Raw genomic sequence first — 16,174 nt, 5'->3', positions numbered from 1 at the left:
GGCTTAAAGCCTTCAATAAGAAATAATGCATGTGATTAACACACTGTATCAGTCATGGGTTTTTATTCAATTGCTTTCCTTCTCATAGGGTCAGGATTTTCAGATGCTTCACTTAACTGCCCTCCTCCAGTTTTACTTGAGCAAATTTCTAATACCTATCTTTCACATCCAGGTTTTCACACAATCCTGAAATGCATAGGTACTAAAGAGCAACCTCACTCATTAACATATGCACGTAAACATTACACAAATGTTTATTTCATCACAGTTTAATGGAAACATGAGCACACATTATTTTACAAGGAAATTAGAACTGATTTCATAACTTCCATTTGACATTAGTCCACCATCCCAAGCAGAAAAATAATCCAAAAACCATTAATAAGTGGATTAAAACCGAAGTCAAACTAAATAAGTTAGAATAAAAAAATACCAGAAGATAATGATTCAGTGAAAAGGGCCATCAGGAATGGTCCTTGGTAAATCAAACAGAGCAAGTGAATGGAATCCAAAGTGAAGCAACTATCATCCATCAAAAATATGTTTGTCATTCAAGAGGTTGAAGTCCCTAATCATATGACTTTGTGGGAACCATAACAATGAAGTGGGCAGGGCTTCATCAGCGGAAAATTCCGATGCTCTACCAGCAATACTTCATCAAGTGAACTTCGACTCTCCTAGTATAATGCTGCCAAGTGTGATTTTGTGTTTGAGTATGATGAGTGAGAGTGTGGAGAAACTTCTTCTTTGCCATCTAATGAATGAGATATTTCACAACTTCATAAGTATTCCCAAATGAAGATGTTGGCCGGCCAATTATTTCTCTTGCTAAAGACCGGGAGAGATCAGTGAATACCTTATGGGGAGGGGTTAAGCTTGTGATAAATGCAGGCTATGCTGGAGAAGTAAATTTTCTATTTATTTATGTTTTTATTACTTTCATCATTTTATTTTGCATAATACTAAGTATTTTTCATAAGATGAGTGAAATGAGATTATATCTTCTTCCTTAATTCATTTTTCACTTGTTTATTCATTGCAGTTCTTATATGAAATTAACAAAAATCTTCGACAGGGAGAGATTCGATCACAAAAACCAGATAGATTTCCTTCAAAGCCACGCAAGATGAGGAAGCCATGATCCAAAACAATAGCAGACCTTAATGATATTCAAAAGGATGAATTGAGGCAATATATTGTTTCTTTTCTGCTGAAGGAAAATTTCCGAAAATGAATGATATCAGCCACACCATTAAAGAGAGCAAGGAATATGAAGTGTGCACGATATCGTTCTAAATGGTTGTGAAATAAATTGACCACTGTTATAAATGGACAGTGGATGGTATACTTGCGTATATAAACCACTTGTTTCTTCCATCCTTACATTGGCGTGTATGAAAAATATCATGCAGTGATTATTTATTGTATCACTTTGTCAAATTATATTCAGGTTGGAGGACTTCCTGGTTTTTTTTAATGCAAGAGAAAACAGGAATGCTGTTCCCAAAATGAAAAATTCAAGCCATCACTCAGCTGTCATGGATAATGATCTCAGCACCTCAATCAGAAAAGATGACATTAGAAATTGGCTCATAGGATAAGGAATACTGTTCACTTGTGATTAGACAAGGGTAGAGCTATTGCCACTGGTGAAACTGGGTATGGACAGTAAGCAATATTCTCTGAATATATGGGCTGCTAACAAAGGGCATGACATCACAAGACTGCCAATGTATCATTACTGACACATTTAGCCTACTTATCCTACTCATAATGAAAGGCGCTGAGAGATCCACAATTTAACATTCCATCCGATAGATGGCCTACTCATTTACCTTACTGTACTAAAGAACTCTCCACGTAGCACCCCAAGTAGGGGTCGAGATACTATTGAATCAACTGGCCACCACTGGGATTTGAACCCAGGCCCATGGCATGGGAAGCCAGTGCCTTAGCCACCCCACCATCCAAATCCCCCTTGGAAATACATAAACAAGTACATTAATTATATTTCATCAGAGAATACAGATTAACATTATTTAGAAAATTGAATTAACTGGTGTGACTTTGATAAATTAAAAATATTGTTGCCTTTTTCTATGATTTTTAACTTAAGTTTTAATCTGCTGAATTAAATGTGGTATTGATAAGTATCAAAACCTAAAATGATTTTAAACAGGTTTCAGAATGTTTTCCCAGTCCTTGCAGTCAAACTGAAGGTCAATAAAATGTATTTTATTCCTTATATTTTCTGGGTTCCCACTGAGTGCCTGCCAGTCATTATTTTCAGGGAAGAGAAGCACTTTTTGTTATCTTGAGCTTGAAAAGGTTGGGCCGCAGTCATCATCCTCACTGTTTATCAAGGGTGATGGAGCCTGCCACTTCCGGGATCCCCTTTCAACCCCATGGGATTCCCTTTCAACCCCCTCAGGATTCTTTTGAACGTTTGGCAGGAAGTGTATGCCTAGCTCTACATACATTTCAAGAGATATAGCAACACTACCCTTGAGCTCCAGCCAATTAGAGCAGAGGGGCTCAACAATTTCTGAGCTCCCACAAAAGGCCGGTGACAAACATACTTTGAATGAATAATAAAATGAGAATAGAAATATAAACACAAGCTTCAATGCAGGCCATAATACTCAAATTCAAACAACAACTGCCTCCTAGAGGTAAAGAAGCAGCAATATCACCCGAAGCAATCTGTCACATTCAGAGTAAGACTAAATAATGGTAAATGATGACAGCCGAAGTCTGGCATGATAGCAGCCAATAGCACTTCAAATCCATCTTCACCATTTATTCTTTAGTCAGCCCAAGGTCAGAGGCCACCATGTGGGCTGTTACATACATCATTGAAGATCGCTGTTTCTCATATGCAGCTATAGCCCTGTCCCTTGCCTTGTCCCATTTCCTTAGGTCTCTGTAAAGAAATCATACCACTCTTTCAAGCATACGTTTACAGCATTCCAACTACCCCTTGAAAAGCAGCAATGCCCTCAAAAAGGACACAAAGATTAATAAATATTAGAAGAGGTGATTTAGTAGCCATGTACATACATCTTATACTTCCTCTTAGCTGAAAAGACTGGACAAGCAGGAAAATATTTTTTCTGGCCAAAAAATTATTAGCTTACTTTTCAAGCCATGCTTTTCTCCAATTAGTTTACAACAATCAATCACCATTGAGTAAAGAGGGATTCTAATGGATGGAAATCGATTTGAAAAAAAATTCATAATTTCTTAATTGTTCACTTGTTTCATCCTTAAATTAAATATCGGGGGATGTTGTCTTCTGAGTTCATGGCTTTTTTCTGGCATTTTTATTCACTTGTCTTTCATTACAGTCCTCAGTTACTCACAGTGTCCAATACATATCATGATGAGGGGGAGCACATACCAAGAGTTTTAAAATTAGTTTGAATATTGCTGTCAAACAAGTAATAATAAAACAAAATATCACGGGCCTGAGTCATTTCCCCAAGTATTTTGGCCAGTCGAACAACTATTCATTACTAACTATGCTGCTAATTAAAGGCTGTGCTGAAAGTAAAACTTCAAGTTAAAAACCTGCAGCTGAAGGACATTAGGTGGCACCAGCATAAAACAAAGATAGCAAGCCCTAGCTAGCTAGTGATGGGAAATCTAGCGAGGATAATAGGCAGCGAAGAACAGAACAAAGGGGCAATTTTAACTGCAGAGACATCTATTTGCAGCAAACAAATAATTCCAAGTTAGAACACCTTCCACCAAGTGTCCGCAGTCCACATGATAGAAGCATTCAGGAGAACAAGATTTAAAGATTGGTATGTTAAAAAATATGCTGAAATGTATCATAAAAATATTTGCAGATGAAAATACTGATTTGAGTGATTTTCATACCTCACTAATGACACTACACTGCCTTTACTTCTAACAAGATATTTCCACATGGACTTTACCTAGGATATGCTTTTTCATAATATCTTAAAAATTCAAATTGAATTTCATGATTTCCTTTAGTCTTGTTAGATGTTCTATGCTATATATAATAGTAAGTAATACCTTACCTAAATATGGGACGAACAAATTTCATTCTGCCCTGCGAAGTGGCAAACTCAAGTGCCTTCTCAATCTGCTCTTCCCAACGGGCCTTAATGCAAAGCCTCAGCCATCTGCAATGGAAGGAAGAGACGATGCCATTAGCTGACCAATTGTTGACAGTACAATTACAGGTACTCCACATGTGTGCAACCATGGATCTTTTCATACACTTTCCGCTATTATCCTCTCTAATGCAATATTCTTCATTTAAAGCTGGCCATCCACCTTAGCTGAGCAATAGTAAGCCCCAACTCAGTTAAGAGACCACACTGCGTTTGACCACCACTCTCAACTTGCAAAAGTGATCCATTTCATGACTACTGCTTACTCTTAACTAGAGCATATACTTAATTTCATCAATATAGTATGCAGTTTGGTTTGTCTATAGATGTGATGCTTAATACCGCATAATACTATAAGAATATTTATGAAAACTTTGACTAGAGCAAAGAGTTGCCACTAAAGAAGTCGCAGGATTGAATTAGAAATGCAGTTTCTAACAAAATTTTAATTACATTCATTGAGAGAAGAAACAAATCATTTACAAGTCTAGGCTAGCAAATCCATGTTTGATAAATCTGTTTCATAGTAATTCAGGGCAAATGCATAAGAAGACTGAACTGAGCCACTTACATCCACATCTTGTGAATGAAAGGATTAATCACAGCTTGGGAAGAGGTCAGGGCAAAGAGGGCATGAGACATCCCTGCAGTCATATCCACACATTTTACTGACCCTCAAGCTTTAAATAACCTCCATGGGTAAATTTCATCCCCTTATTTTGGTTGAATCATTCTCTTATATCCAGACTCCTTCCAAACCTTATCTCACTTTGGCATTTCAAACTATGATCTTCGAAGATCTAATAAAAACATAAAATTTATTTATATAATAGAAGTGAAAAAGAGATGCTATAATGAGGTGATATTCTCTGCTCATTTCTTGGAGACAGTTATAAAGACATTTACAGGAGAATCGTAAGTCCATGTCAGCCATATAGCAGAATCTTTACTAAAATGCAGGGATTCAATCCCTCTCTAAGTAAAGTCAGTTCTCCCAGCCTGTCTTAGAAGAAAATCGCCTAAAAAATGCCACTAATTTGAGTGAAAAACTTCCAATCCAATTCTTTACCTAAATTTTTGCCAAACTGAGGGATGTTCTAGCTAGAGATCAATACAGTGAATTGCAATTGAAGGGACCATTAAAGTCGGAATTACAGATTTGATTGAGTAAAATGTCAGAATGTTATTTATACAAAAGAAGCTATTCGCTAACAATGACGGTCATTTTTAAGAAATGCTTGAGAGTCCATCCCAGTGTCCTCTCATTTGTTTAGGACAGTTTTCATATTTATTTTCAAACAATGTCACTCAAAATGTTCCCCTTATTTTCCAGAACCCCTCTTTTCCACAAGCACTGTATTTACAAACTTATTTTTGTTTGACCAATGAGGTTTACTCAAGCTCAACTCAGATCAATTACCGAAAAATGCAGCCATAGCCAGGTTTATATCCCAAAGTTCATTTTATCAGCTTGATGCGAATGATTTCTAATTTACCTATTCACATCATTCCACAGTAGATGTCTATCTCCATTCCCACCTCTTTGCCTCGAATGGATTCTCTAAAGAATGGCAGTATATGCATTTTTCATAGTAGTATGACTTTCCCTCAAGTTTACCACTGCAACCTATAACATATTAAGTTAACACTGCAGCAGTTACTTGCATCTACATACCTGAACTTAATTTCTGAATTTGTATAGGAATTCATGTCATATTTCTCTTGCATCTTCTTCACCTTCTCCAATGACAGCGGGGATTCTGTCTCCGCAACTAACTGAGCCAAGAACTCAATCACCTGGTTCGAGCTCAATTGCTTCAGGTCACCATCTATTGTGAAAGGACACTCTGTCTGCACATCCCAACACTGCCAACGTTTGCGCAAATCACTGCATGCATCTGCCAAACTGGTGTCATACCTTTGTTAATGAAATGAGGACAATCAAATAATTATTGAAGTTAAGTTACAATACTTTTGGTACAATAAGGGCAAGGATGTTTGAACACCTTCTGACTCAAACAAGCCATACAGACAAGATTTAACTACAGTTAAGCCGACAATTTGAAAATATTAAAAAAAATTGAATAAAAACCATATTTGTCAAACCAAACACTTCAATAAATCTAGATCTGTGTTAGTACATGCATTTATGCCCTTTATTCCATTGCCCATAAAGCAAGTTTTCAATAATATCTTTTTAATCGATTTATCCATGATTATTGAAAAAAGGAAGTGCAGAAACAAACTTTGGAATGACAGGAGGCATGCCAGGGGTGTTCAGCCATGCTGCCCAGTCCAACTTTGCCAGGAGGTCTTCTTGCGGCTTCTTTCCAGCAAAATAGGATTTGAGGGTAGACACAAAGTCATCAGTAGATACGGACTTGAATTTATACTTGTCAAGGTAAAACCTCAGGAATGGATCAAATACATCTGCTCAGGACAGAGAGGAAAAGATATTGCAAAGAAAAAATTACAAATTCTGATCATGACAAAATCTTATCATTTCAATCTTCCAATTACTTCACAACAGTGTAATTTGCAGCAAAAAACATTCCTCCACTAAAGTCATAAAATTTTGCATGACTTATAATAAAGGTTATTAGAAATATACCAACTATGAAATTCAAACATATTGACCTAATACCCGCCCACAGGAAGAACAGATATATTGACAGACAGAAACTAACAGCTTAGCTTTGAATAAATCTTCTCTGGGGAAATCCTAAAACCTTGAATTAGGTTATTTCACAGATCCAAAACATATATGATCTCTTAATAAAAATGTTTGAAGTTTACAGTCACAGAATCAAATCAAAATTGAGAAATGCCCTAGCTCAGGAATTTTTTTTAAAAAATACTAAAAAAGTGTAATCTAAAATATCAGTAGTTGCATGAACAAATTTCAATATGTTGTAGGGAAAGTCATGCAAGGAAACTCAACCAAAATTGAGCAAACAGGCATGCAGGTTGGTTTCAAAGCGTTCACATCATCCTCTCTCACCTGCACCACCAAGCAAGGTCTCCAGGTAGAAGAGGAATGTGTGTCCCTTCTCATAGGGGACGACTGAGAATGAGTCATCGGGATCCACGCCACGCAAGTCCAGAACCAGCTGAGTGAGAGGGTTGCTCTCGCCACGGATGTGGATCTGCACAAGAATTTTGGGAGCCATTTACACATGGGAGGAAGGAAGGAGCTGAGCAATGGACAATTGGGTAAAGCGACACAATGACTGAATGTGATTAGGGTACATGTTTGAATGACTGTCAAATATGGAGGTACTACAAAACATCTCCTGTTAGGCACAGTAATCTCAAAATTATTATCTGTTAACAATCCACTTCCATTAACCTCAATGAAACTTCCCTTAAGCTGCAATTTTCAAAAAAAATGGTAGCATGCATCATGTTCTTTATATACTAAGTCTGTTCAAAAAGTATTGTTATCTTTGTGTTTTTTAAAAATTTATTAATTTATTCATGAATATCTATTTTGTCCCCTTCAAAGTAATCCCCATTAGTTATTATACACTTGTGCCAACGCTTTTTCCAATCCTCGAAGCACTTCAAAGAATCATTTTTTGTGACTTTGTTTAGCTCCTCCTTCTATGCAGTCTTTATCTCATCAATCGTAGCATAGCGTCATCCTTTCATGAGCCTGTTCAGTTTCAGGAACAAGAAAAAGTCACTGGGTGCCAGATCTGGGGAATACGGAGGCTGAGGCATCATTAGTGTGTTTTTTCGACCAAAATTTTGCGCACAAGCAACAATGTGTAGCAGGGGCGTTGTCATGGTGCAAAAGCCAATTTTTGATCTTCACAAATCCGAGTGTTTGTAGCGGAAAGCTTCGTACAAATTGCACATAACTGCACAGGTGATATTCCTTATTTACCTTTCTACCCTGTGGCAAGAACTCATGATGAACCACGCCCCGGCAATCGAAGAAAACTGTAAGCAAAACTTTCACATTCAGCCGTACTTGGTGGACTTTTTTCAGTCTACGCTCGCACTGATTAAGCTTTAGTTTCCACGTCAAAATCATAAACCCATTATTCGCCACCAGTTATGAACCTCTGGAGCAAATTTGGGTTTTCGCAGACAGAGTCCAACGCAAGTCCATTAGCAATGTTAATGCGTAGCTGCTTTTGGTTGAAATTGAACAAGTTTGGTATGAATTTTGCGGTGACCCGTGCCATGCCCGAATCATTGGTAAAAATGAATGGCACTGGAAATGTTTAGGTCCTCAGCAACTTCTATCACGGTGATTCAACGATAGGCCTATACTATTTTCTTCACTTCATCAATGTTTTCATCTGTTGTTGACGTGCTCGGGCGTCTGGCACGCTCTTCGTCGTTCACATCTTCCCGGCCCTCTGAGAACATTTTGTACCACCCATAAACGTTGCTTTGGTCCAAGATAGCTTCTCCATATGCCACAGTCAACATTCGGAATGCGTCCGCACACTTAATTTTGGTTTTTACACAAAATTTAATACAGATTCTTTGATCCATTTTTTGGAACAGGCAAAAATCAAAGGCAAGCCAAAACACGCCCAAGCTAAACAGCTGTCAACAATTAACTGAAAATTCAAAATGGCTGACGTTTTCGGCATAAGTGAGAGACATAAGTACCAACATAACACCACAAAAAAGCTGAAAATCAAATATACATAACCAGCAAAAATTCAAAATTTGCAATACTTTCTGAACAGACCTCATCGACAAGGTGTGTTCAATAAATAATGGGAGAATTTGAAGAGAATTTTATTTATTTGTCCATATCAATGCTACCCCCTTTGAAGTAGTGCCCATTTTATAATTTGATATTATACACTTACTACGCCAGCACTTTTTCCAACCCTCGAAACACTTCTGGAACTTGATGTTTGGCATGGCTTTTATCTCTCTTGGCAATGTGCTTTTGATCTTATCAATGCTTCTAAAAGGATGACACTTTTAAGGTTCTATCTATCTATGGGAAGAGAAAAAATCCACACGTGGCCATGTCTGGTGGATATGGGGGCTGGGGCATCATTTACTAGCGCTGTTTTGGGCCAAAAATTCATGAACAAGCAATGAGCAGTATAGTAAGTGGATTATTGTGATAGGGCCAAAGTCATGAATTGTTTAGCCACAAATAAAGGCATTTTTTTTGTACTGCTTCATGCAAACCGTGTTGACCCTGTAAGTAGTACTCTTCATTGATCGTCTGACCTTGTGGCAAGAATTCATGGTGCACTATGCAAAATTACATGATTTCAATTACCTTTTGAACACACTTCGTATTTTTCATTCATTTTCATGAAGGAAATAAGTGTCTATGAGATTGAAATTTCAAAATGAGGAAGCTCTTCAGTAATGTTTTTTATTTTTGAATAAGATTTACGTACATTTTTTTTTAAATAAGAATTTCAACTAATTGCAGGACAAAATTTAGGATCCTTAGGGGAGTACATTTCATGAGGATATTTTGGCAGAATATTTAAACAGACAAATACTTATGGACGTTTGTTATCGGAAAATTCATTTAAATTGAGAACTTAATAAAATTTTCAAAAATGTATGGATTCTAATTAATTTCCCTTCGTTTCTAGTTCGAAGTGTCCTTCAGAAGTGAACTCAAAGCATGATGAACCCCCATACCTACTTGGGACAAGATAATGCATGCATTTGTGATGAAATCACAATTGAGATCATACTCACTGTCTCCGCCAGCTCTTTGATGCCACCAATGGCCGAGAAGTGCCGGTGGGCCTCTCCCCTCATCCGCCCGCATATCTTTCGCTCGACAAATACTGTGAAGCCTTCGTTTAGCCAAAAGTGTTCAAATGAGCAGTTGGTGACGAGGTTGCCGGTCCAGCTGTGTGACACTTCATGCGCTACGACATCCGCCAGGGACCGATCACCGGCCTCACGACGAGAGAAGCAAAGAAACGTGTTGGTCAGGATGAAGTGAAAGCTTTCATTAATAGCCGAATAAAAGTATGTGAATCCAAAGGATATGAGTCACACTGAATCCTCAGGTGCACACATATTTTGATAAACTTGTGTACATACACAGGCAATCAAAATTTCTCTTTTTTAATTACCGGGGCTCATGTAAACATAAACATAATCAAGCTTTGTGCACACCATTTTCACATTGCCTGGAAGGGCATTTTTACATTTTACAATAACCATATATTTGTGTTATTTCCTCTTGCCATCCCAACAGCTGGATTAGCAAACATACAGGTACACATGGGGACTCTGCAGCATTTTTACAGGCATGGATTTTTCGGCAGTTGATTTTAAACATGGCCATACCAGCTTGGCTAATGTTGAACATTAAGGGTAACCAAAATAAGGGACGACCATCCAAATAAGGGTATAGAGATAGCAGAGGCTATGGGCATATCGAAAGAATGCATTTGGCATATATGTATGGACGAAAGAATTGGACAAGCATGAGCTATCTGCATGTTGAGTGCTGCGTTTGCTCACTTTGGACCAAATATGCATTCGATTGAACAATTCCAAGCCCCTTTTGGAGCAGTTTAAGTGAAACGAGTCAGATTCATAACTATAGATGAAACTTGGAACCACCATTACCCTCCTGAGGCGAAGGAACACTCAAAACAGTGAACTGCAAATGGTGAACCTGCTCCAAAAAATGCCAAGATGGTTCCATTAGCCGGGAAGGTGATGGCAACTGTTTCTTGGGATAGCCACGGAATATTGTTCATCAATTATCTTTAAAAAGGTAAAACAACAATTGAAGAGTATCATGCCTTATTAATTGAACAGCTGAAAGCAAGCATTACAAAAAAAGGACTGCATTTGAAGAGGAAGAAAAGGCTTTTACAACAGGACAATGCACCTGCTCACACTTCAGCAGTTGCCATGGCCAAAAATCACAAATTACACTTTGAATTGATAGACCACTCAATGTATTCACCTGATCTGGCCCCCAGCGACCTTTTCTGGTTTCCTCCCCTTAAAGTAATGCTTGTAAGACAGAGATTTTCATAGGACGAGGAAGATATTGCATACATGAATGCCTATTTTGCCAAGAAAGACATCAACTACTACATATTTGAAAGGTTTAAAAAAGTTTAAGCATTACTGGAAAAAGGCTATTGACCTTAAAGGAGAACATGTGAAAAAAAAATTTAATTGAAAAGAAAAAATGTCTCATTTATTTATTAGCAGAGACAATTTTCAGACAACCCATGCATACGTAGTTCCATTGATAAGATAAAAGAATAAATTTTTCCATAATGCACTTGAATGCAAACTAGAGATAGACATGTTTACGAGTTTACTACGAATACATTTAAATTTGTGAAACACAAATTCTTCACTATTACAAATGAAATTATTTCCTTTAATTTATACCCCCTACAAAACACCTTCCTTTGCCAATTCCTGTGGTGTGGATTAATTACATCAGGATTTGTCACGGGAACAGAGGGAAAGGACTCACCAGTAGTGTGGGTGTGACAAAAGTAAGGCAAGGGTTCTCCATCCCACCATATGGGAACGAAGGTGGCAGCACCAATAGGCCATACACTCCCCACACATAGGGACCACAGATCTCTTCAGCGGTCTGCAGCATCACTTCAGTCTGCAAGGTACGAAAGAGAAACCACACCAAACTACTTCTCCAATCAACCCTTATATTGTCACATTAAATTGATGGTGTCATATCTGTGATCATGCCTGTGGTCATGCACATAAATCAAAGAGGAAAAAATGTTGGTGGTTTGGGAATGTACTTGTTTATTATGCAAAATAATTGAAACGTGATTTTATTATGGGAACAGGCTTTCTTTAAAACGTTTGAGTGGGCATTGCTGTAATATTTTAGCAAACAGTGTTATTGCACGAAATCCTGATACAGTATACAAGTTTTACTGAGAGTATAGATTTTGTATGGCTCCATTGCAAAAGTTTGTATGCAAAAAGTACATGACATCAAATGAGAGACCAAGATGTTGAAGGTAGTGCCTTTCTATTGCCTTTCTTAACATATCACTAAAGAAATTATATAATAAATAGAATATGAACTAATCTAATCATTATAATTTCATGCAGGGACTAAAGAAACCTTGAGTACACAAATGAAGTTTGGTTTTACAGGGCTAAATCTAAACTTATACTCAGACCTAAAGCATTTGAAATTCACACATTAAAAACATAATTTCGAGTGTCATTTCCTTTCCCTGTGCTACCTGTGGCTTCCAAGGAAGATCTAGCACTCAGAAAATCATAAAATCTGGGTCCAGTTTCAAGCTCAGTATACTTCAATTAATAGCCAAAAGCTCTACATATAATGGCTACCATGCCAACTGGTAGCCATTGGTAAATTATGCATTAAATTAAATTAAATTAAATTAAGCAGGTATTGGTAAATCATGTGGCAATTCACCTTAAACAACAGCCCTATGATTAAATGCATCTTAACTGTTATCCAACAAATATTTATTGTGAAATATTTTCATGGTATATGTCGATTAATACAAGATTAGACCGCTAAATTGTTGGTTAATTACATACCTCTGCAAACTCATAGGCAGCAGATTCCACAATTTCCTCCTCCGACCAGACAAATGACCGTGGGCCCAGCTCACGCTTGACAAACTTCCCCGCTGCAAATGCCAGCAGGTAGACGGGGATGGGCACTGGTTGCTTGTATGAGAAGAGCATGCGCTTGCCATCGCCAACGGGAGTTGGTTTGCCATCTTCATGGGCACCCATCAGGACTGTTAACTCCTGTGGGGCAGTCACCTGAGGTGGAGAGCAAGCCAGTGACTAAACTGCAATTTACTGCACACCACACAAATATGAGGCACATTTTAGCAGTAAGTAAAGGACCATCAGAAACATGAATTGAGCAATAATTTAAAAAATTAAAAATTTGAGTTTCCAAGTACATATACATTAACATAATCTTCCTATCTAGTCACCATTTTGCTCCTTACACTTTTGATACCATGAAATGAGCTTCTTCAAACCTGTCATATAAAATTCTGTTGGGTAGAATTTCAGCCAGTTTTGCATTAAGATTTTCAACACTTCCATTTCCAGAGATTGTAACTTACTAATATCATATAACATTACCACTTACATTGTTGACAAACTATACGGGCCAAAACATAACTCATGACACCTACTGCATATTTTAACCTTTCTCAACCAAGTCCTGACTACCAAAATGCCTCAATACTTTACCCTCCATGTCCAAATTGTTAATAAGGTAATTTAAACGAACACTTGAGGAAATCAAAATCTTGTAATACCTCGTCATCTTCAGGTAATATTTTCAGCCAATAGCCTTAAATTTCTCCCCTTATCCCTAACCAACACTACTAAAACGTCTTCAACATGGATAGATTTTTCACCAACAGAAAATAGAGAGAAAATAATCGCATATGAACAGCTCCCAGTTCTTGGTATCCCCTCCCATGATCTGATATCTCTAGTGTACTCACTCACAGTGCACAAATTAGAGCAGTTATTTGTTCAGAGACTGATTTTAAAGACCGTTTAAAATGATGACTTACTTAATGAAGTGTGTAGCTTCCTAAATAGAGCTGTCATAAATGAAGCAATATTTAAAAAAATAAGCCTACCTTTCCAGATGAAGATTGCCAAATATGATTCAAAGATAACACTAAAGCAGATTTGCACTTACACACCTTTTTCTCTTCTTAATAAGTTGAAGAACTAACACAAAAGTATGATAGTTCATCTTCCTCTCCACACCTACAAGTTAGCTTCACTGAATGATTTCAACTTTTGAAAGACTCTTGTACCAAGTACATAGCTATAATGATAATGAGCTATATGCATGTAAAAATTATCACAGGGCTTGCTATACACTGCTTAAGTAAGTACTGCAATGGTTGTACCTACTCTAACTGCTACACTGTAAATCGCATTCAAAATATTTCATAGAGTTGAAGGGGAAAAATACTATATTCAAAACAAAGAGAGCACATGGTAGCCATCTTTTAACTCATAGATATGATGCCATCCATGCCCTAGGCACAACTCAAGTAGTAATAGTATTTAGGGGAGGCGACCTACAGCTAAGGTCATTTGCACCATTAGGGTTTGACAGGAAAGGATGAAGAGTGTGGAGAAACCCAGCGTCAGCATTAGCCTATTCTTCACGAAAGGCACAAAGGGGTCCACAGCATAACGTCCCATCTGACAGACAGCAAACTCACTCTAAGTGCCCTCCACGAAGGGTCTCAAGTAGGAATCAAGATACCACTGAAAGATATCTGCCGCCTCCATGAATTGAACCCAACCTCTCTCGGTGGGAAGCAAGCACATTTGGGCACAACTCAAACCCAAGACCTTTAATGTTAGCAGGCAAAGTTACCCAATAGATAAACCCAGCCGGCTATTGCTAATGTTACTTTTTTCTTTTGGCGAGAGTGGCTCATTACAAATATTACATTTTTATCTACCTATTTTCTTCACTGTTACTCACTTTGGCAGAGAAGGGTGCTTTCACAGAAGGGGTGTCCTGGCAGGGGATCAATGATCGGCAGTGGATAGCCTGCAATGGAGAGGTATTCACATCACTTGGTGCTTGGCAGATGTATGAACAATGCATTCAGTGTTCATAAAAAAACAATTTTAATGAAGCAATTAAGAGAAGGACCATGATAATGATACGAACTTCACAGTGGCTCAAGACAATTGGGTGCTTTCGGCCGCATGTCTGCTCTGGACTCAACCACTGCAAACCCGTTGCCTCAGGGGATGTCTCAAATTCCACTTCAACAGAGTGCCTGGAATGCACAAATGCATCTAGCTGTGAGTGAGTGGCTTCAAAAAAACAATCTCATCAAAATTAAAAACAAATATTTGTTCACTTGTGCATTGCTTTTCTAAAGTGTTATTAGCAGGAAATCATAAAATGTGACATTTACAATGTAATGAGTAAATGAAAAATTAATCACGTGCTAAACTTTCTCTAAAACAGACAATATATATTCTGAGAATTCAGAGCATCATTGAAAGTCAAAAATATTATGCATTCTTTCACTCGGCAAAAAAAATTAAACTAGCTTTAAGATAAACATAACAGTTTCAGGTTTAACTTTGTGGAATTCCTTCATTATGAGGGTAAAAAGAAACAACATTTACAACAAAATATTTAACATTTCACGACCATGGTTTCGATGCTGCACATCATTATTCACTCGTGCAAATTATCCACTCCACATCCAAGCATCACCATTCACTAAAACGCACTGCCTTTCATTCCATGTTACACACGGTATGCAATATTCCAATGCCACCACACTACAAACAAGAGGCTCTCCGTATTATTAAACAAATTGCAGTCAACACAGTTACAGGGAAATAATGATTGACAACATGTACAACAGAAAACAAACACACAAAGCCCAGAAATCCATATACCACACTTTTAAACTTAACGAGCACCGATGACGGAGAATTTAATTTCTTGGCCACATTTCACTCAGGATACAACACATACTCTCCAAAAATAAAATCAACACAGTTTTTTACAACATACATACTATAAAAACGTATTAGGTTCACCAAAAGACAAAATTGACATAATGCAACAAAGCGGGGTTTATAAACTCAATTGTGTGGACTGCAACGCCATCTATATTGGACAGACAAGGAGGACATTTGATATTAGGATCAAAGAACAACATTCATGCTTCACAAAGAAAGACAATAGATCCCAATTTTCCTAACACCCCATAGATAAAAATCACACCAGTAACTTCACAGCAGACATTCTTCACACTGAAATGAAAGGATGCAGGTTGAATGCTTTGGAGGAGTTGGAAATTTGGCAATCCCTTCAGTCTGACTGGTTTGAGGTGGTCAATGAAACATAATACCACTCCCGTTCCCCCCTCCTAAAATTCTTGAAAGACTACAATATCTTTCTGCACCAACCCTACCCCCACCAAGGCAGTGATGAGCATTGACCATCCCTTAATAAAGGTCAAACCATTGTAGACAAATAACCCCACTAATTAAATATAGAA

General features: G+C 37.6%; 1 protein-coding gene across 1 annotated transcript in view; it reads right to left on the bottom strand.

Annotated features, from left to right (window-relative positions):
- Window positions 1-2,605: 2,605 nt before the first annotated feature.
- LOC139691054 (leukotriene A-4 hydrolase-like) overlaps window positions 2,606-16,174 on the bottom strand; it is a 32,214-nt gene continuing 18,645 nt past the window's right edge. The window contains exons 8-17 of the mRNA XM_071588783.1: window positions 14,818-14,929; window positions 14,626-14,694; window positions 12,681-12,911; window positions 11,608-11,748; window positions 9,846-10,052; window positions 7,147-7,291; window positions 6,392-6,575; window positions 5,821-6,063; window positions 4,050-4,154; window positions 2,606-2,923 (exon numbers count right to left, since the gene is read on the bottom strand). Coding sequence (XP_071444884.1) covers window positions 2,800-2,923; window positions 4,050-4,154; window positions 5,821-6,063; window positions 6,392-6,575; window positions 7,147-7,291; window positions 9,846-10,052; window positions 11,608-11,748; window positions 12,681-12,911; window positions 14,626-14,694; window positions 14,818-14,929 — 1,561 coding nt within the window. The 3' untranslated portion in view covers window positions 2,606-2,799. The remainder of the gene's footprint in view (window positions 2,924-4,049; window positions 4,155-5,820; window positions 6,064-6,391; window positions 6,576-7,146; window positions 7,292-9,845; window positions 10,053-11,607; window positions 11,749-12,680; window positions 12,912-14,625; window positions 14,695-14,817; window positions 14,930-16,174) is intronic.

Source organism: Hetaerina americana, unplaced genomic scaffold (assembly GCF_022747635.1).
Source record: "Hetaerina americana unplaced genomic scaffold, ioHetAmer1.1.p SCAF_3, whole genome shotgun sequence".
Lineage (NCBI taxonomy): Eukaryota > Metazoa > Arthropoda > Insecta > Odonata > Calopterygidae > Hetaerina > Hetaerina americana.
This window is presented reverse-complemented; position numbering and strand designations above follow the sequence as displayed.